The sequence below is a fragment of the Scylla paramamosain genome, chromosome 16, assembly GCF_035594125.1.
Source record: "Scylla paramamosain isolate STU-SP2022 chromosome 16, ASM3559412v1, whole genome shotgun sequence".
Taxonomy (NCBI): Eukaryota; Metazoa; Arthropoda; class Malacostraca; order Decapoda; family Portunidae; genus Scylla; species Scylla paramamosain.
Genome location: NC_087166.1, coordinates 2,845,001 through 2,867,603, shown reverse-complemented (window position 1 = coordinate 2,867,603; position 22,603 = coordinate 2,845,001). Strand labels below are relative to the sequence as shown.

General features: G+C 45.2%; 1 protein-coding gene across 1 annotated transcript in view; it reads left to right on the top strand.

The window, feature by feature from the left end:
* The first annotated feature begins 227 nt into the window (after positions 1-227).
* LOC135107892 (homeotic protein ultrabithorax-like) overlaps positions 228-22,603 on the top strand; it is a 169,486-nt gene continuing 147,110 nt past the window's right edge. The window contains 1 exon segment of the mRNA XM_064018261.1: positions 228-2,207. Coding sequence (XP_063874331.1) covers positions 1,715-2,207 — 493 coding nt within the window. The 5' untranslated portion in view covers positions 228-1,714.

The following is a 22,603-nucleotide window of genomic DNA, read 5'->3' as shown; positions in this document are numbered from 1 at the left end:
ATAGACCGAGGGAGGAAAAAGCTCCCTTATTAGTGCGTGTAGAGATGACATGAGATGAGCCTCAGTCACCACATGATGGAGAACCGATGCTTTTCCCCTGTGTGTTAAAAGTTGCAAGAATTAAGGGTAAAAGCTGAGCCAGGAGGAAAGGAGCCAAGTAGCAACGTCAGGGTTCCAACTCAGCATCTTCTTCACTAAGCTTTGAATCGGCGGAGACATCAACCTCCTCTGTGTTCTCTTCTAAAGCTCGCGCCCATGTGAGATGTTTAGAATGTGGTTTAACTCGCTCAGAAACAAGGTCGCCCATATTGAGGTGAGGATGTCATGTTCAGGTGTCGAAAACCAAGGAAGGATGTGCTCGTTCTTTACAAGTTGTGCAGTGTTGATCGGTGAACATTTTTAAGGCTTTTCCTGTGCCCCCCATAATTCTTGACTTATATATAGATTCTTACACCTCTTACGTCTCCATAAACCCGTCCACTTTCCTTGCATTTCCTCCAAGCAAGATGACACTGCATTTCAGTATTGAACCTTGACCGGTAATGAATATGGTTGCGCATAATCCTGATTCATATGCGAGGAGCCAGGTTCAGTAGGCGTGGCAGGGGAGAGCAGGGTAGTCCCAGTAAGCCAGCGGAAACACCCTGCCAATGGAGTGAGAATAGTGGGATGCTGGGTGGCGCATTACGGTTATCCGTGGGAGTAGGTCCGATGGGGTGTGGGGCTTTGTGGGAGCAAGACTGTCGGAGAGCCATAAGCCTGGTGGAAGAGATGGAGCAGTAGTAGGCCTGGGGCTTGGGTGGTGATGAAGAGGGATGCTGTTAAACGAGGTCTCTAAATTGAGGAAGTTTGAGTAAAGAATTATGGATATAATAACGAAGAGGAAGCCCTGGCGGTAGGCTGTGCTTACTGCATGAATATGTGTTTTATCTCCCACATTAGGCCTAACCATCGAAAAAGAAGTAGTGGTGATGTAAGCCTGCCAGTAGGCCTTGCACGCGTGACACGATGCAGCAGGACTGATATCACAGCCCTGGTAGAGTAGGCGTGGTGGTGCAGTAGGCCTGGTGGTGTGGAATAGGCCCAGGGGTAAAGCGGGAGGGGAGTAGGCCTGGCTTGGAAGAGTGGGGCGGGGCGGCGTCATGCGGGGAGTGGTGTAGGCTGGGCGTCATGCAGCAGCAGGTGGAGGAAAAGGAGGGAGGGAGGGCCGGGGGCGCGGCCTGCCAGCGTCACGCCCCCGGGCTGCCAGGGCCCGCCCCCACGTGCGCCGGGCCTGGCTGCCGCCGTTGCGTGGCTGGGGGACCTGGGCTCACCGTCACCATTCGGCCAGTGTGCGCCAGCCAGCCAGCCACCACCGAGAATCGCGCGTGTGTGTGCGAGTCGGCCGGTCGTGACGTCACTGTTACGGAGCTAGTTCTTCCCGCGGACTCCCGTCTCAGTCACAGTCGTCCTGCGGCCGTGTGACGCAACCCATCCTCATTGGCTGCTTCTGCCTTTCCGGGCCGTCCTTCATATGTTTACACATAGCGACTGCTATGAGCAAATTTAATCCGGCACATGGTGTGGTAGCGCGGGTAAAATTTACAATTTGAAAATCGTTGTGGTGTGTTGGTGGTGATCACGTTGTGCTACTGGACCTTCAGTTGGTGCTTGGTGTTGGTGGAGTGAGTGTGTCAGTAGGTGCTTGTAGTGTGTTGCCTTCATAACCACAACCATGAACTCATACTTCGAACAGGGTGGTTTTTACGGCGGCGGCTCCGGCGGGGACCAGGCATACCGCTTTCCTTTGGGCCTCAGCGTGAGTCCTTATGGGCAGCCAGCACCACGTCAGGATGGCTACGATGCTTCAGCAGCCTCCTGCAAGTTGTATGGCACGCCCCAGGACCACATGACGCCAAATCCTTTCAAGGTGGATTGCGCCAAGGACCAGAATGGCTATGGTATCAGCAAAGACATGACGGGAGGCTGGGGCCCCACGGTGCGCCCCGCCTGCACACCCGACCCTGTGGTTGCTCGGGGGTACCCACCTGACCCCAGCACCTCACCGCGGGACCGATCCTCACACGTGGGCACCTGGAACACCTGCGGGATGACCCCCGTGTCCCAGCCCCACCAGCCTCCCCAGCAGCCGCCTCAGCAGCAGACCAACAACCAGATGAACCAGCCGCCCTCCAACACAACCTTCTACCCCTGGATGGCTATAGCAGGTACGTGCCACGCGACCTCACCGGTGAGATGTGGGAGGCGGCGGCAGTGTTGGTGGCTGGGTACTGGCATCTGTGGGGCAGGTGCCAGGTGTTAATACAGCTGTTGCAGCCCGCACGGTGTCAGGCCCGCCCATACACCTGTCTCGCCTCGCCTGTCCTCCCTCTATGCTCTGTTATCTTTTTAATTGGTATGTCCTCAAAACGGGAAAAAAATGAATGTAAAATCCGGTAGTATTTTAATACCTCGACCGTCGCAACATTTAACACTCGTAGTTCTCATTTACGTGAATTATCCAGCGTGTCTATCTTCAGTAACACAGTGAGATAATCAGGATGAGGCTTCCACAAGGAAAAAAGCTAGTTAAACCTACATTTAACTGCGGGGGTCGCGGCCTCCCCTACTGCGTTCAATCTCCCACCAAAGAGTAAGACCAAATTAGGTGTTGGGAAAGAGGAAAGCCAGCGGTAATTTACTGTCTCATTTTAGAGTGAAAAAAGTAAGGAAACAATTACTCTAGCAAAAGAAACAAGTAAGAATCATACTTATTATTTCAAAAGGAAGTGAAAGAATAATTTGTTTCATGTGCCTTCACCAAAAATCAGTGTGCTTAAACACGACTTTTTGCAACCCGGTCACGGAGTGCAGCACAAGTGACGTGTGAGTCGTGATAAAAGTGAAGTCAAGTGGTGAAAGTCAAAGAAAGAAAAAAATCTGAAAATACAAAAAATAAATAAAAATAAAACATTTGGTGGAAAAAAAAAGTGTAGTGCCTATTTCCCGTCAGTCCAGTTTGTGATGTGTGCTTATCAACTCAAAGAAATCTCAAAGTTCCACGGAAAATAAGAAAACTTGAAGTGCTGTGCTAAACAAATGTGATCTTAACGGTTGCAAGTGTGAACGTAAAAAAAGCAAAGTCCGATGAACGACAAACACAGAGATAAGACGCATACCCACACAGAATGTAAATCAGTGTAGTGAGAAACATGGTGGATATGTGGAAAAAAAAGAGAACCAAGTGGAAAAGAAAGTAAATTAACGAGAACATTAATTTGTAGTGAATAAGTGAGAGAAACAAGTAGCACGGTGTGAGTAGTGCCTGGCCAGTGACGGGTGAAGGACTGCGGGATGACGGCACCGACTGACCACCAAAACGTGCGGCAAGTGTCTGAGTGGTGGCGATGGACATCCAGAGAGAGTGGCGGCGGCGTAGGTGCGCGCGTAAAATACGAGCCATGCGTAGGTTGCCATAAATTAGAAGGGAGAAGATGAGGGGGGTGACGCATACCTGGAGATAAATAGGAGTAAGAGAAGGAGAAAAAATAATAAATAGATATGGTCACGTCACTGTGATAGAGGCGGGGCTGTTCCTCGCCCTGAAGGAGTGAGCGCTTGGCCCGGCCTGGAAATTACAGTGATTAACCCTAAGTGAGTGTTCCTTGGCTTTAGCGGGGCGGACGTCTTTATTCTGCACCCCACCACCACCATCACCTCCTCCTTCTCTCCTCCCTCTCTTCCTCAAACATCCCTTCTGTGCTATATATTTTTTCCCCTTCGTGTCATTTTTTTTTCAACTCCACCTTTCCCTCTTCGTCTCGTCAGTTGCGATTACGAAGTGCCTCATCCTTTCCTCTCGACGGTCGGTATAGACGAGCGGAATGTTTCAGACGTAGCGACGAGGAATGTCTTCTTCAGATAATTACATACAGATGTGGAAGCTCTAGGAAAAGGGATTCAGGCTAAACATACACAACATTTTTCTCGTAGTTTTTTTCTTGCTCTTTGGCTTTTTCACCTTTCCTTCCTGTTTTCCCATAGCTTAGGATATCCATGCCTCATACACACACACAGACACACACATACGGTCGCACACGCACATACGGACCAAAACAGAATACCACCGGGCGGTCACGGCATATAATTTCGTTCACTAGAGTTTCTTTCCTTCTTCGGATGGACGTAATATTACTTACAAGTTACGTGAGGAGTCGATGTAATCCAGCAGACGGCAGTGCTCGCATGCATCTTCCTTTCCATTTGCTTCTCATCCTCTTCCGCCTCCCGAGGTAGATGTGCAGACTTAGATAAAAGGGGAAATAAAGCAAAAGCCGAAAATATTGACGTTTCGGTGTGGCAGGTCGGCGTGGCCCCGCTGTACAATGTGATTTTCGGTCGGAGCATCATTCATCAAACCATCTCTTTCCTCGGCATTTAGCTGAGTTGCCTTCATATCCAGCGTCTTGAGTAACACATCATCACACAGTCTGCTTTGAAAGAAAACAAATGAATCCATTGCCTGTCTCTTTGGTGCGCGTAGTAAAGGTTGGCGTAAAGCTGAAGACGGGACCGTGCCACGCCTCCGAACACAAGCTACAGCTGGGGGAATGAAAATGAATGTTGAAGGACGAATTTTACCTTTGAGATCGAGTTTTGCTCCTCCTAAACCTTTTCCTCAAAAGTACTACTGATAACATGAATAGAGAGATTCCAGGAAAATCTGCAATCAGATAAAACTTTCCTGTTCGGGTGTAAAAGTTTATTTATTTTTTGTATTGCCAAAGATAAAGGAGGTAGGAACCCGAGAATAGATTTCACGACCTGGCAACAGGTTCCAACAAAAGTTTTGGCCCGTATCCACCGAGTGTGTTGAGTTCTTGTGTCATACCTACACCACAGAGATCCTATGACGAATATTTACATGTATACTCATTTCCTGACGAGTAAAATGGAAAACCGCTTCCCCGTCAGGAGGCGAGAACACGCGAAGGTCCGATCAGCCCAATAACCTTCCTTAGACCGTCCCTTTAACCGCAGTCCTTTCACACCCACCGCCTCCTCCTCGCCGCTTCCATGTGTTACGCCGAGGCCTTCTGCATCACATCTATTTGCTTGAACCACATTCCGGAAATCGCTCATACATTGACTAGCTTCTGCTTTTTTTTCCTTCCTTACAGTTATGTGTGTGTGTGTGTGTGTGTGTGTGTGTGTGTGTGTGTGTGTGTGTGTGTGTATGTGTTACCGCTTCTCCTTGACCAGCATGTATTATAATCTATGTGGTTTGTTTACCCTCGTGTCTGCTTGCCTTACCCTTTTTTCCTATTCTATCCGTTCGCTCGTCTCTCCCACCTTCCCTTTCCCCCTCCTTCCTCCCCTTCCATAGCCCTACCTAGCTACCAGTATCCTTCCCTCTTTCCTTCCTTCCCATTCTTTCTCCCCGCAATGTGTGTCCTAAGTAGTGGTGGTGGTGGAGGTGGTGGTGATGTCGCTTGGTCACTGGCGATACCCCGAACAAGAATTTTTCGCTTTGGTACAAGAATGCGGTTAGGTTAGGACAACCCTTTCTGAGGATGCTCCCGGGCAGTGCGAGTCCGGTGGTCTGCCTTCAGTCCTTACCTGTAGTCTGTGAAGTAGGATTATCATTATATTTTTTTCTTTCAAGGAATTCTCTCCCTTTCACGCTATAAGATAATGGAAGGTTGAATAAAATAATGTGGCTAGATATTACTCCTTCTGTGCTCCAAATACGGTATGGTCAATCTTTTCCTCGTTAGTATGATAAAAGAAAAAAAAACCTGGTTGCGAACGTTACCAGAAATAGTTGGGAGTTACGACTGATTAGATCATGTATTTTCAGAGGAATATGTGATTGAAAGGATGTGCGATGCTGTATAATTATCAAGGTTGCAAGTGGAACATGCAAGTCCACGCGCCCAGACACCTTCCAGAGTTCATGTCACGCATCTTATCTGAAATTATAGGGCTTGGAATGCTTGCGTCTGTCTGTGATGCTTTGCGGAACAGTGTTGCTTCGTGGACTCGATAGGAATTTGTAGGGAAATTTTATGATACAGTTCATGTGTGTGTGTGTGTGTGTGTGTGTGTGTGTGTGTGGAGATGACTGGGTTTATGTATGTGCGTTGCGTGTCACAACTTTATTTTTTTTACCTAATGGAGTGAACAAAAACATGTGTGTGTGTGTGTGTGTGTGTGTGTGTGTGTGTGTGTGTGTGTGTGTGTGTGTGTGTGTGTGTGTGTGTGTGTGTGTGTGCCCCCGCGTGAAAGTGATTAAGCAATGTTGTCTGTCCCTCGCTCACACCTGTTTGCATTCATCAATGTTTTACGGAGTTGACGTTTAGTGTTGGTCTTATTTTCAATAAGTTCTTGCTCTTTGATAAATTTACCTTGTAATTTGCATTTCACACGCATTTTTATCGTACTTATAAATACATTAACTTATAACAAAAATATGACTATTCTCGAAAGAAGAAAAGTTATCATGTGTGTCTGAAGTTATGAACGAGAACCAGACATTAACCCGGGGGAAAATAACAGCAGATCTGTCATACTTTTTTGTAATAGGAGCACGATAACTAATACTCAAGGTTAGCACTGTAGTACACCTGATGAACTGCGAAGAGAAATTAAGGTGAATTTTTGGGTGATCTTTTGATTTACCCTCTCAGATGAACTGCCACTAATTTCCTACTAAATTTGCGTGTGTGTCGATACAAACAGTCTTAAGTGTGTGTGTGTGCGTGTGTATGTGTGTGCGTGTGTATGTGTGTGTGTGTTTACCAAACCATGTAATTATCCTCGCCTTCTTAAATTTATGAAAATATTTTTAGCATATTTAGTCGTTTTAATCGTTTTGATCACATATGCTCCGTAAATACATATGCTAATGTACATTCGGTGATGAACAACCTTCCTCTTGGTTAGATTTTATCAGATGTATTCTACCAGTGACTATAATCATTTCCTACTCTCCATTTAAAGTATTGGTCGCAATGGTTTTAGTATTTTGTTTATCTAATTAGCAGGGAAAACTGAAGTCTGCCTGTCTGTGCTAAGTTGTGGTAGTGGCGGCAGGGTTGTGAATTCAGGTGGAAGGTTATTGCTGTACCCGCCTCGGTTGTGGTCATGGGCGTAGACTTGATTCCATCTCTGCACTCTCTGAAGTTTGTAGTCAGTCCTGTGTTCGTAAACTTAATACGCAAATTTTCACTAATCTCTCTCTCTCTCTCTCTCTCTCTCTCTCTCTCTCTCTCTCTCTCTCTCTCTCTCTCTCTCTCTCTCTCTCTCTCTCTCTCTCTCTCTCTCTCTCTCTCTCTCTCTCGCCAGATGTTACTACCAATCTGCCGTCCTCCATCACACCCTTCCTCCTTCACCTCCTCCTCTTCCTCCTCCTCCTCCTCCTCCTCCTCCTCCTCCTCCTCCTCCTCCTCCTCCTCCTCCTCTTCCGCTTCCTCATCTTCCTCACATAACCATCATGAAACGGCAACACTTCCGTCCCCCTTCCTGTTCTTCTTTTCTTCCTTCCTCCCTCCTTCTCACTTACCCTCCCGAGCCTTCTTCTTGTACCTATAAACTTTGCTCCTCGCGTCACCTCCTCACCTTCGTATGACACACTCAGCACCTTGTTTATGTGCCGATCGCAGGCCGGTATATGGCAGGCTGTGGGACTTGTAAGTGGGCTGTAGTGGGGGTCAGGCTCGTGGAAGCCGTGCCACTCGTACCTAAGATACACTGCCCTAATTTACTGCTGTGGCTCTCCCATTTTGGCTCGCTGACGTCCCAGTATCCGAGGAATGGTGATGGCGTAGTCGAACAAGAACATGCTCGACGTTCACTTTGAAATGGAGAACGAGAGAAATACTAAGTTGGGTAGGATTCCTCTTTTTTCTTTTTTTTTTTTTTTTTTTTTTTCGTCTCTTTCATCCCCCTATGCCGCCTCTGGTTTTCTTTTACTAGGACAAGATGGCCTCGTCTGTGTCTTGGCAGTAATCATTGCCAAAAGAAATGTAATTAAAAGGATCAGCGGGAGACCGTGAGACGAGAATGATTTACAAGAAAGCAGGGGAAATTAAGCAATGCATCAAACACCCGCAAAGACGACAGGGGCCCTAATTACGTCAGCCCCCCTCCCCCCCTCCTCATCTCAGCCTCTTAAAAATGGAAGGAAGGGGTTCGTGAAGAATGTTTGCCGGTCCCTCGCACTCTCTCTACGGGCCTCTCCCTTGCTCCCCTCTCCTCTCTTTCTTTTCCCTCTACTCCACATCCATCCCTCCTCTCCTCCCCTTCCTGCTTCATTCTCTACCCCTCACTCCCTCTGCCACTTGCCGGAGGGGACACAACCATTAGACGAGGCCATTCTCGACACAGGGGAGGCAACTGTCCTGCTGATTGATCACTTTTCTTCTAGGCCTACACTTGATGTCTTGAGTCCTGGACCAGTAAACTTGATTCTCAGCCAAAATCAGACAAGTTCATGCTTTTACCTTACTTCCTTAAGCGGCCTCTTCCATAAAAGGTCTTTCCTCCTCCTCCTCTTCCTCCTCCTCCTCCTCCTCTTCCTCCTCCTTCTCCTCCTCCTCCTCAATCCATCCCTCGTGTCCCCCCATCGTTTGTCGGAGACGCAGCCATCGGCGTTTGTATTTTGAGCCATAAATCTCCTTTCCTGTGCGGGGATTTGGGTGAGGTCAGACCCCTCCCCGAAATGGGCCTAATTCTTCATCATTTATTGGCTGCGGGTGAAGCTTGTCTAGGCGCTGAGTTTAGAAGTGGGAGGAAGTTTTGCGTAATAATTTGTGTAGTTTGTGGGATTAAATTTAGCTTACTACTACATATATTCAGCTCTAACTACCCCAGGACTTGACTGGTATTTGTGTTGTTTCACTCGGTAATTGTGTGTGTTTAAGAGCTGACGTCAATTCAGGCATATTTTATAGTATGTTCCCTTTGCATACTTCCCACATTGAACGCACTAGGAAAAGATTTCTTCCTTTGCTAAGCGACACGTGAAAATTAATAGTCTATCAAAGTCTGAAGACCCTTTGTGCATAGAGAGACCAAACACACATTTCATATTGAAGAGAAAGAAAGAAAGAAAAAAAAAACTCCTTCCCTTGGCACAAAGTCTCCCTTCCTACCAACATGCTTATGCCAAAAGTTACTTAGCTGTCGAGAAATATTTATATCACAACGAGGCTTTAAATCTAGCTGATTTGGCCCCTAATGTTTACTTAGTGTATAGTGCATCATTTACTTTATTTCCGCACCGCTAATATGATAGTCTATTCTATTACCTGTGCATTCCTGGCTATAATATCTTTCGTTGTATGAATCCTTCTTTATTATTCCTTTTTAGTTCTGAATGTAAAAAACAAAAAAGTGTCCATCCCGTACCAAAAAATGCCCTACTTTTCCTTCCCCAAGTCTCCATATAGCCATTGTTATCTTTCTTCCTTCATCCCCCTGAGTACTTCTTCCGCGGTCTCTTGTCGTGTTGTCTCCGGAGTAAAGCATGAGGGAAAGGGCCTCAGGGAGAGGACATAGGGGAACACCTCACTTAAAATGCACCATTATTTGTGGTGCTGCAATATTCAAAGAGGAAGGCCGAGGCTCCGCCGCTCCTAAGGGTGCAAATGGATTTTTTATTGTCATCCTGAGATTAGGACTCGCTGTGGCCTCTTGTTACGGATTTCATAGGGTGTGTTTGTGGGGTGTGTATGTATGTATGTATGTATGTATGATGTGCGTGTCCGTTTTTGTTTGTATGTATATAAGTGGGTATGGACGTGCATTTATCTGTTTGCCTGCCTATTTGCCTATTTGTGTGTGGGTGTCCGCCTGTCTGTCTGTCTGTTTTTTTTTTTTCTGGTCTTGTGTCTGAATGTATGTATGTCTGCGTGCGTGTATATATAGTTGCGACTTTATGTTGGTGTCTCGTTTCTTCCTCAGTTTTCCTGCGGGAGGGATAATAATAATATATTTGCATAGATTGCGTTGGTTTTCCCTGTGAAGGCCACGTATAATGGATTAATCTGTGACGCAGGTTTCACAGGTGAGGTTTAGGCAGATAACGTGAAGCTGCTGGAAAGACGCCGTAAAACAAACATCTTTCAAGGTCCTTCCCAAATATCGCAGCGTTGTTTATGTAGATATATTTTTTCCCTTCAGGCGACGAGAGAAAATTAACGAACTTCACAACAATTTACGATGCAAATGAGTTTTTCCCCCTTAATGTGTTGTGGTGTGGAGGCTCATTCCCACCTGCGAGGAAGTTCATCTCGGCAGAAACCCTTCCCGTTCAACTTGTCCTGATGAGATGAGGTGGAGGATGAGGGATGGGGGGAGGGATGTCTGGTCGCAGCCTCCCACTCTCCGTACACTAAGGAGACGCTTATCAAAACCAACAATAAAACATGACCCGGACAGCTTGAGACGAGACGACCATTTGTCATCTTCAGTCCGTGGGATCGTCCGCCCTCCAAGAACTGCTCCTTTCTGGGTAATTTAGACTTAAAGCCGACATGCCACGGCCGTGCTTGGGTAAGGGAGGGCGGGCTAGCGACTCATGCATTCTAGGACGACGCTTGGCTGAGCGGGCGTGTGTTGTGTCTGGCGGCCAGCGGGGGCGGGTGGGAGGGAGAGTGGTGGCGGCGACCCGCTCCTTCGTCCCTCCCTCCCTCCCTCCCGCCCTCCTTCATTCTCCACGCAGAATGACATTTCCTGTTGCATAATAGATTGATAACTGATTCTTGCACGTGATAGACGTTGACTTATAGACATAAGGGTATGCCACACCATCCACTAGTATGTAATGGCTGGCTTCACTAGCATACCTGTCAAGTGTAGACGTTTATTTGGAGCGTCACGAGCACAGGTCTTGCCTTCGAGAGTCTAAAGATGAACAGCAGAGGGTGGAAAGGGGAACAGTGGGTATAAAGACCTCAGCGTACTGGGCGACCAAGGGAGTGGTGAGAGCACTCTTCTTCTAATTAAGCCATGTTAGCCCTAAAAACAAAACCTAATCCGGGCAATATAATGAATTAGGGAGGCCGGCAGAAGCTCAGCACTTTATCACAACAAGTTTTCAGCGTGACAGAAGATGGGCTTCGCTCCTGCTAATGCCCTTATGTTATCAGAGCGTCTTTTGCTTATTTATTTATTTATTTTCTACTCCTGGCTTATTTTGTATTATGTCATTTGTTTTTTCTCTCTCTCTCTCTCTCTCTCTCTCTCTCTCTCTCTCTCTCTCTCTCTCTCTCTCTCTCTCTCTCTCTCTCTCTCTCTCTCTCTCACTCTCTGTCACTCACTCAATTATTTAACTCAAAGCCAGTCAGGCAGTGATAATTTATGAGTTGTTTAGACCTACAGATATTAGAAGGGAGAACTGTGTCTTAAGGCGCAACCAGACGTTAACCAAGCTTTCTTAAACACCTCGTAAACACTTAAGTGAAGAGGGAAACTCCGAATGGATTGGCTGTTTATGTTCCTCACATGTAAATAGAGAGCAGGTGTGAGTGTCGATGATAGTTAATAAGGAGGGATGTGAGTGCATGAGGTTGTAAGTTTTTGCAGAGTACTCGCATTAAATGGACAGCTTGAAGTGTTGGCTGGGGAGTACTTAAGGGGAGTGTTGCGGTGCGCCCAGGGGTGAGGGGTGATGGGGAGTGGTGTTTTTGTTCCGTCCTGATACGTACAAGAAAAGGTGATACGTGATGTTATTCAACAGACTGATTCAGCTTCTCCATGGCGACTGATAAATATGTAGTAGTAGTGTGTGGTGTTTATGTGAGATTTATTGGTGTGTCGGGGCCATTAACTTTCTTTTTTGTTCGCTACATTTGACTTCCTCTTAATAGGTGTTTAGACGTCTTACACTAGTGTTGATTAATGTTGCTAAGAAAGGAGAAGAAAAAAGAGGGTCGGTTCGTGAGAATGATGGCGTTTACGATGAGGTTATGCTCCCATATAGTGACCCCCTTGGCGGAATGACCACCGGCCGATGCCAAACGACTTCCTCCCTCGCCTCACCTGTCGCCCACGTGTGTCCCAACGCTGACGTGAGCTTCTCTTGGTTCCTGAATACTGATTCACCTTTATTAAAAACAAAAATAAATAAGGAAATAAATATGTTTTAAAAAAGCATAGCGACTATTAAAAACTAATTTATTATTCATATGTCGTAATTATGGGTTACGCTCCAAGAAATTATAATATTCTTTTTAAATATGCACACGTGGTAAGTTTAGGTGTTTTTATGTTTTAAAGCATAAAAACACCTAATGTTAAATATTCATATTCTTAAGCCCTCACAACTGAAACAACTGTCCTCACTAAACCATTCATTCTTACACATGATAACGTGCATGCTAACACAAGCACATCGCTAGTGTCCTCTGTCTCGCCACAAACCTGATTGCCAGCATTTCACCACTCTTTGACTGCCTCGATTCAGTGCCTGGGGGTGGGAAGGCTGTATTGCGGGATGTAGGGGCGAGGGAGGCCGTGTGATCGATGTCACATTTCGTCATCGCCGGAAAGTCATAACCGCGTGTAGCGAGGGGCGCGCTGCATAGCTGATAGTGGGAGGGGCATAATAAACATGATAGATGTGGCCTGTCTCCTTCTCCTGGTTCTTTCTGCTTCCTTTCACCCTCATTCTCAGTCCCTCCTTCCGTCTGACCTTCCATATATGAGGGTACTTGTCGTCGCCTCGTAATGTTTAGCGGAAGACAATCATCACAAAACTGACACGTTCACACCACCCTTACTACATCTTCATTGAATAATTCCAATCAGATCGAAGGAAAAGACAATAATGATAAGAGAGAAATGAGCCAAGGGGGGGAAATGTTTTTAGGCCTATGATCCCACCTCAGACCTCAGACGCCCATTAAGGAGAGGCCCGTAACAGAAAATATTGAGTCATAAATCGCAGAGAGTTCTTTAGGTGACAAGCGACCGGCCCCCCACCCCCGAAGTCTTCTCATCTCGGCCAAGGTGTGATCCATGTCTTCGTCGTGGCCCCCCTTCCTTCCCCCAGACCCTCCTACGGATCCCCAGGGGTGCACGAAGTCTCCACAGTGGTTGGCCTTGAAAAATATCTCTTTCTTTCTTTCTGTACATTCCCTTCTCCCACTCTCTGTCTTTTTAGCTTGTCTGTATATCTGTGCTCTCTCTCTCTCTCTCTCTCTCTCTCTCTCCTATTCCTCTTGGTCGTGATTATTTCACCTTGCCAGACCTTTATAATATTTTCGAACATTTTTATCTCGTCATAAATTATCGTGGTCATTGTTCTACGTCTAAACTTTATCGGAATAGGAGGTTCTTAGTATTCATGGCTCTTGATGGGAAGAGCTTAACCCCCAATAGAGTCATATAGGTTAAGGTCATATACATTTATTTTGTCCCCGTCGGCTGATGAAATTTCCCTTAGTTTTGCGGCAGAGTGCTGGGGTATCTTTCTCGTCTCTCCTCCTTTCTCAGTATACTCTAAAAAGATCATGAGGATTGTTCCGTTACAAAGAACCATTAGTATTTTCCTTCCATACTTGACCTCCTCGCCCTCTAACTAGACTAAGGGTCACGACGCCGTTTCTATGGAGGTAGGGAGAGGGCCATTATTTTTCTCTGGATCATAACTAGGTCTCTGAGGACGGACACTATGGCGTCTATTGCTGGGAGAAGGTGGATTGTTGACTTTGGTGAGAAAATAATATGAGATGTATGAGAATAAGGTCATTAGGTCCTCCGTGACATGTTCCCTTTTGGTGTGTAAAAATAACACATTATAAAACACATGTGTATGAACTTACTGATTAATGCACCATGGATGATGAGAGTGGAGGTCCTAGGTGGGGGTAATGCAGCTCCACTGACTTAATGAGTGTAGCGTGATTGCAGGTGTGTTCCGACGAAAGTCACACCTGTGCGGTAATGAAGGTGATGTTGGTGGTGGTGGTGACGGGAATGGTGCTAATGTTGGTAGGTTGGAAAGGCCCCGGTGTTTTGGCTGAGGTGGCGACACAAACAAGCGTGGGAAGCAGGAAAAGTTTACTGGTGTGGGAGAGGAAAATCTAAGGGTCTGAGAGGCCCAGAGAACGACACTACCTGCATTGTCGCTGACACGTTGTCTACCTAAATAGATTCTGGAAATTAGTACAGGATGAGCGAGGGATGAGCGATGGTGATGATAAGGGTGATACTTTGGGATACAGCCAACCGTTGCTCTCACTTCCCCTTCCACCCGTGCATCTTTAGATAATTTATATTTTATTCTTGTTATTTCATATAGAGATGCCTGGGGTCGAAATGGCCCTTTTATCACCACTATATCTGGGGAGTGACCCTCCCGCCCCCGCAACCGCTGTTACACCCGTCATGTCAGCGCCACGCCCCGCGGTTATGAGCGGTCAGGTCGCGGCTGTATTAAGTCGTAGTCGTGGCTTCTTGCGGGAAGCTCTTATTACTTGTTTGAGTGGCGCTACTTCCTGCGTATTATTCCCTTATTTAATATAGATTTTAGTGGCTTCTTTTATTTTCACAGAACATTACGTAATGAAGAGTAACGAAAGGATTTGACTAAGAAAAGATAAATAAAATTGTGATGAAAACTATATTTTCGTAAAGTACAGATAGATGAATGACTTTGATGGTAAATGGCGCCAATCCAGGGGACATAAGGGTTATGTTGCCTTGGCAGTGGTGACTCATCTCGCCCTTACTGCCACGTCTCCTGCCGCCCTAACAAGCATGGTTACGCCTGTTTCTTTGTTTGATCTATATCACCCCTCTTATCCCCCCCTTAATTTTTGTCTTACTTCTTATCCCTCTCTGTGTGATTTACCTTCACTCTTTCGTCTCAACTTTCTTTACTTTTCTGGGTTGCTCATCTTTCATTATACTTTTATATTTCATCGTCTTTTTTAGTCTCTTGCCTCGCCTTCCTTACTTCACTTATTTCCTCCACTTAGTAGCAGTTTCCCTCCCTCCCCTTGCACAGCCCTTACTGAGCCTCCGCTTTTACCCCTCCCACCCACCTCTCTGTCCTCCTTAAACCTGACACGAGTCTAAATTTAATACATGGTCGTCAGGGCCCGTGTGGATTTCATACTGGGGGGCAGAGAGAGAGAGAGAGAGAGAGAGAGAGAGAGAGAGAGAGAGAGAGAGAGAGAGAGAGAGAGAGAGAGAGAAAGAGAGAGAGAGAGAGAATTATAGAAAGTGTGACATTCCTGTTGATTATCAGATCAAAATAAATGTTCATTGAATTCTTTCGAGCTATACATAGTTTGTGTGATTAACATAAACCTTAATGCAACTGCGCACACAGTGACCTTCGAACGAACGTTATTTAATCACAAGTGTTTCGCTTTAGTGCTATGAAAAGAGAAAATCGGTCTCGTGTGTGTGTGTGTTTGTGTGAGTATATATATATATATATATATATATATATATATATATATATATATATATATATATATATATATATATATATATATATATATATATATATATATATATATATATATATATATATATATATATATATATATATATATATATATATATATATATATATATATATATATATATATATATATATATATATATATATATATATATATATATATATATATATATATATATATATATATAATCAATTTCGGTTTTCTCTTATTCATTTATGTATCTATTTATTTATGATTGTATGATTATGGATGAGACTTAACCTTGTACTGCTTCTGAAGTTCTCGTATTGCCAAGTGTTGAAACAATGATCTGGGAGGGAGGGGGGCGCATTTTCTCAGGAGACTCTCGTAGGTAGTAGGAACGCCCCACCTCCCTGAATTATGATTTATTATGCAATTAACAGGCATTCACGAAGCAGAGAACTGAAGGGCTCACCTGTAAATGAGTTATCGCACACACCCGTTCATTCCAGGTATTTTAGGGACTCGTCGAGGTATGGGAACGGGAAAGCTGAGGTGGAAATAGTGAGGGGAAGGTCAGGTGGTGTCACAGGTGGTGGTGAAGGAAGGGGAAGGATGGGGAGAGGAAGAGAGTTAGGTTAGATAAGGGAGGGGACTAAAAAACAACAACAGAATGGCAACAATTTTTCCAGTTGGCCATGCTTTTTTATCATACTTTCTTGGCCCTCTTCACTTGCCACGATGATCACCACCACCACTGCTACATACACTCGTCACGTCTTTATCTTCGTTCCTCACCTCAGACATCTCCCTTGCCCTTCCTCCACCATATTCCACAAAGGCTATCAGGGAACCATCGCTCCCTTCCTTCCCCCAACTTCCCATAACCTCCCACCAAACCATACGCCAGTACCACCACACAGCCGCTTCCTCTTCCTTCTCCTCCTCTTCATTTTGTTTGTTATCTTCTTCCTTCCTCTTTGATTTGTTTTTATTGCCTTTCCTCATTTCCTTCCTTACGCTTCCCCTCTTTTCTTTAATTTCTTTGCATTCATCACATCATATTTTATTTTATTTTTTTCTTCTTTCATATCTTATTTTCCCTTCCTTCCTTCCTTTCTTACTTCATTCATTCATTCTTTACTTCTTTTCCCCCTTCTGTATATCTTTCCTTTCTCCTTCAGTCTTTTACAAGCATATCTCCTCCTCCTTCTCTTCTTCCTCTTCCTCTTCCTCTTCCTCTTCCTCTTCCTCTTCCTCCTCCTCCTCATCCTCCTCCTCCTCCTCCTCCTCTTCCTTCTCCTCCTCCTCCATCATCATTCAATACAAATTTCTGTGTTTTACAATATACAGTTTTACTTATCACTTTCTGTCTGTTGGTCGCCTCGCACCTCGTCCATCAAGTTGGTTATCAAGAAGAAAATGTTCATCTCTCTATTATTTTCTGCGTTCCTACACACGAAGGATCCCACGCATCTTTGTATCTATTTTCCTCTTCTATATTTTAATCTTGAGCATGAGTTTTCCTGCTGGAGTTTATCTTATTTTTAGTTTTGTCAAGTCTCACCGATTCTTGAGGGATATTGGCATCACTCCTTCCCTTCATCCTGCTCTTCCCTTCCCTTACACTCGCTTCCCTTCCCTCTCCTTGTCTCCCCTTTCCTTCCCTTCCCTTCTCTTCCCTTTCCTTCCATTCCCTTCCATTCGCTTACCTTCCTTTCCCTTCTTTTTTCTTTTCTTCCCTTCCCTTCCCTTCCCCTTCCTTCTCTTACCTTCTCTTCCCTTCCATTTCCTTCCCTTCATCTCAAGTCACCTGGCTCGTTGTGATTTACCTTTCTCACCTGTGCTGCTTAAGGTGTGTCTTCTCCGAGCCGTGACCACCTGACCTGCTCGTATCTGTTGTCTTAATTGTCTTCGCAAGTGTAATCGCCAATTCGCTGAGGCTGCTTGTGTGGCTGCAGGGTGTCTGGCCTGCTCACCTTTCCTTGCCTTATCGTGTCGCATCCATGTTCTTACTCCTGTTCACCTCTGCATACTCTATTGAGCTTGTCCTTTTATTTTCTGCTTCGTTCTCTTTAAGGTTTGGACAAATTTGCATTCCTGTATAGCTCCCCTCTTCATTCTCTCGTTTCTTTGCCTTCGTTTATTCCTCCCCCTTGTACCTTTCATTCATTTTCGTTATTTTCTTCTCACTTCAGTATCATTTACTCTTCCATCGACATGTAAAAGCTTCAGGTATCTAATATTTATCTGTTTGTTCACTTATTCATTTGTTTATGTCTTGCAGTGTTGAGTAATCCTGTCAGTCTTGAATTGGATTATATTCTTTAAACTACATGTATTTTTTTTTTTTTTTTTGACGTTCGTACATATATATATTTTTTTTCTGCATCCACCTGACTCCTCGCTGTTTACCTGCAAGTTGTTCCTGTTTACCCAGCTCGACCCAAACACGGCTCGTCTGGCCTCCCACCGCATCATCCTGTCGCTTCACGAGGCCTTCCCTCCACCGCCTCCCTTCACAGAACACTAGTATAAATATTTATTGTTCAGAAGCTCCGCGTGGCCGGCGCTTCCCTGTGCCTCGGATACAGCTGGAAGTAGGAACAAACAAACGGAATCTAGCTACTCTTAACTCCTCGTCTTTCTTCATCCTCTCCCTCTTTCATCTCCTTAGTCTGGTATTTCCTTTTATTTCGCTGTGCATCACTCATTTTCTTTCTCATTATATTCGTCCTTCTCTTCTTATTTCTCTTCCTCTTTCTCCACTATCATCATGGCCAACACACCAACACTGTCACTACCACCACTGCCTCCTCTTTCTTCTCTTCCACCACCACCACCACCACCACCACCACCACCACCTCCTCCTCCTCCTCCTCCTCCTCCTTCTCCTTCTCCTTCTCCTCCTCTTCCTCCTCATCCACCCCCTCTTTCTGACGCAAGGCCTTGATGTTGTTGAATGACATAATTTTTTTCGATGTTGATTTTATCTGCTTGATTTGTGAGTCAGGTTTGCAATTTAAGGGTTAAGTCTGATATTATATACACTAAGTAATTATTATCATTACAACATTTATTATTATAATCATCGGTATTTCTGGTTTTTAATTTCATTATTATTATTATTCCTATTATTAGTGAAATGCGCAGTTAGAAAGCGGCATGGCTGAATGAGTAATGAATGGCTCAAAAGAACCTTGGCAACAGGTTGATGTATGTGAAGTGAAGTGAAGGAAGGTCAAGGGCTAGCTAGTTAAGATTCAATAAAAAATAATATATATTCTGCCATGTCAGACGTAACATGTTCATTAAACTTTTTTTTCCGAAGAATTTACTGTTTTTCTGCATGTGAGCCGCGTGGTTCTTATCAGTGGCGTAACGTTTCATTTCAAGCAAGAACCATTCACACTTTACTGTGGAAATGGGCACGTGGATCTTCAGTGTGTGCAAGGCTTTTTCTGGCATGTGAAGGCATGTTTTCCCTGGGCAGGCCAATAGGGGTAGTAGAAGGAGGAGGAGGAAGACTGTGGGAGAGGGAAACGGGTAGACCAGTCGGCATGTGCAGCAATTACACCGTGAGGTCGAGGCGGCGGTGAACGAAAACCGTGGGCCGTGGCGTGTGGTAGATTTATAGATAGAAAATAGAGACATTTATCATCACGTGTAGTTCTTGTGTATCTTTAAGCAGCAGTGGACGGGAAGGCTGGGCGGGCGAGAGGTAAAGAAGAGAACGGTGGGAGGAAGGGACGGAGAGAGAGAGAGAGAGAGAGAGAGAGAGAGAGAGAGAGAGAGAGAGAGAGAGAGAGAGAGGAGGAGGAGGAGGAGGAACGGGGAGAGGGACGGGGCGCTGCAGTGTCAGGAGAAATTATGTTGGGGAAGATGATTGTGTGGGCTTAGTGGAGGGGCCTGCTGTTGAGGATCCTTTAGTTGTCTTGGTGCGTGTAGGGGAGGCGAGGGTTCTGTGTGAGATATTGTGGCTTTGTTTTTCAATATAATCGTTTGTTGCTTATTCTTGGATATCAGTGTTGTTTTACTTTTCCTAATAGAGTGGTAGGGTAGTGAGTTTTTTTTTTTATTTGTTTCGTTTATTTCTCTCTCTCTCTCTCTCTCTCTCTCTCTCTCTCTCTCTCTCTCTCTCTCTCTCTCTCTCTCTCTCTCTCTCTCTCTCTCTCTCTCTCTCTCTCTCTCTCTCTCTCTCTTTCTCTCTCTCACTCAGACACACACACACACACACACCATTCCTAAACCAAACCTCTTCATCCTCACCCTTCTCTCCTCCCTTCCGAGCACCCCTCCTCGTCGTCTCTTGTCCCCGCCACTGACCAGCGGTACCCATAACACTACTGAAGAAAGCGTGAAATTTTACCGCGCAGCAAATCAGGCAGAGGAATAGCCTTGCCACACTCCATAGCAACAATTACAACAATGTAGGTACTCGCTTGTGAATGCGATGGTCCCCCACGGGCGCGTAAGAACCTCCTAACAATTTGCAGTATTGCTCATTACTTTACATAATGCTTCATGCCGAGCCGGGCCTTCCTTCGCCTCAGCCTGGAAGTAAATATATAGGTGGCTTCAGGTATATTTTTGTGGTTATTTGTGGGTGGTAGGAGGAGGTGGGGGTGCTTCTGTGTGTGTGTGTGTGTGTGTGTGTGTGTGTGTGTGTGTGTGTGTGTGTGTGTGTGTGTGTGTGTGTGTGTGTGTAGCAAGTCGTGTTGCGCTGTCTCGCTCAGGCGTGGAAAATCAAGAGTTATGTTAGCGTGTGGTTAGTCCATATTATTATTATTATTATTATTATTATTATTATTATTATTATTATTATTATTATGAATGTTTTTACTCGCTGGACCGGAAAGAGTCAATAGTACAGGGCAGCACAACATACATCACGCTTTGTTATTCCAATAATAATTAATACTGTATCAGAGCAGGAAAATAATGATAGATTCAGATCCTCGTAAATCCATGAGGTGAGGTACTTTTTTGTTCATGTTTGCATTATTATTTTTTATCACCATAAACAACCTGTCCCAGTGTGGTGCCGCTGTGAGCACTCCTGGCCTCCCTCCCCTACACGCTCGTCTATTGATTGCAACACATAAGATAACTATCACGGTATTATTGCAGTGAAAATATAAACCCATGTGACTTTTTTTTTTGTTTCTCTGTCATAGGTGGTCATCTCCGCGTCCTCAGTAGCCAAGTATCATCATTTACACCTGAAATATTGACAGGTGGACGCTAAAATATACCTGTCCTTGTATCGTAAACCAAGTGTAGGAGTCATTTTTGTTTTAAGCCTCGCGTGACTGGTCCTCCGTGCTGGTGTAATTATCGTCATCATCATCATTATCATTAACACGTCGCAATTACTATTTCCTGTCGCCACGCTCAGTAACACAAAAAAAAAAGGGTGCCATTTGTCGCCGTAACTCAGCTGGCTTACGTTCCCTGTGACAATGGCTACCCTTGAACGGAAGCAGACCCACCCGCCCACCCTGACTCCCGCCCTCCCCACCTTTTCGTCTCACCCTCCTCCCTCTTCCTTCCCAGCAGACGCCCTTTCTGCCTCCCGACGCGTTATAAAGTCGCTCTGTACGGAGACTCACAAGCTAAGGTATCAGAACCGACTGAATTACCAAACAACCATAGTTAACCATCCTACTGACGGGGCTTGTGGTAGATTCCGATTCCCAGGCCCACCTACCTGCCCTCCCAAGTTCCCAACCCACCCACTCAGCCCTCCCCGCCCACTAAGGGCCTATGGCGAATATAGCAATAGTTACGGACTAAAAAGTGTGGCCAATTGACTCGTCCAGATTCGAATTTAAAATGTGACGGGACGGAAAATTAGTAATTAACCATAACTGCTCTCCCTAATCTCTCTTTGCCTTATTTTTCTCATGTAAGTGCTTGCCATTATGATATTATTATTCCCTTTGGAGCAGTTAAGGCCGAGGTCCTTCCTTTATCTGATTCATGTCTCTTTATGTCCCCCGGTTATCTTGACTAATTATTTTTCAGGCTTTGCTATGTCTCATTCCGTTTGTTCCTTTTCTCTCCTTCGTCACTAATGATATGGAAAGTAATACAGGTCATCGGGATGGACCAATCGGAGCATTTCGTTCTCATCTCTTTCTTAGGCTGACTCGTGATGGTCGTTTTCAAAATGTTTCAGCCAAGGTCACCCCCTCCTCCCTCCTCCCCCGCCTGGACGGACGAGTTCCATTTATCTTCGCTCGCATTAGATCAAACACTTTCCTCCTCGTGCCTTTTATTTTAATTTCTTTCTTTGTGTTTCGCTAATTTCCGCCAGGCTTTGTTTTTTCGTCTCCATTTATTTGCTTTTAATTATGGCGTGACGCATTCCTGCTGTAGGCCGGCGTGGCGAGGCCGTCGAGGCTCGATAATATGTGAGAGATGAAAGAAAGTGTGCGAGAAATATGTAAATGGGAACGAGTAACAATAGGCCGCCACACTCCTCCCTTTCTCACTCCCTACCGTCTAGCCATTCTTCTTTCTCTTTTTTTCTCTCTTTCTTTCTCTCTCTTCACCTCTATATTCCTTTCTCTAGGTTTAATCTGCCACTTTCTCTTTACGTGTTCTCTTTTGATTTCTTTTACGATTGTATCTTTATTCCCATTTTCCTTGTCTCGCTTTCGTTAGCATTGCGGTTGTTAACTATGGTTTGAGGGAACTTTTTTTTTTTTTTTTTTACTTGTCTCCCCCTAAGGCAGTTTTTTATTCAAGCTTATCGATCGCATACATTTTTCCTTCATCTCTACTTCCACTTCTCTTCATGTTCGTCTCAGCTCTCGTTCTTCCATATTTGCTTCTCGTTATCCTTCATTCTTATCCTCCTCTCTTCACCCTTCTACTTTCCTAATTTGCGACCTTCCCTCTTCTTCACCCTTTTCCGTCCTTCTCCTTGTATCTCCCTATCACTCTCCCCTCTCTTTTCTCTCCCTCCTTCCCTCAAGCTAAGTCCTCATCTCCCCCAGCGGAGCCAACTAATCCCTCCGCTTCTCCTTCCCTCCTCTTTCCTTCTCCGGTCTTCCCTCCCTGGAGTTCCTCCTCCTCCTCCTCCTCCTCCTCCTCCTCCTCCTCCTCCTCTTCCTCCTCCCTGGATTAATTAGCTCCTGTGCCATTATTTTTATGAACATGAGTTTCATTTTAAT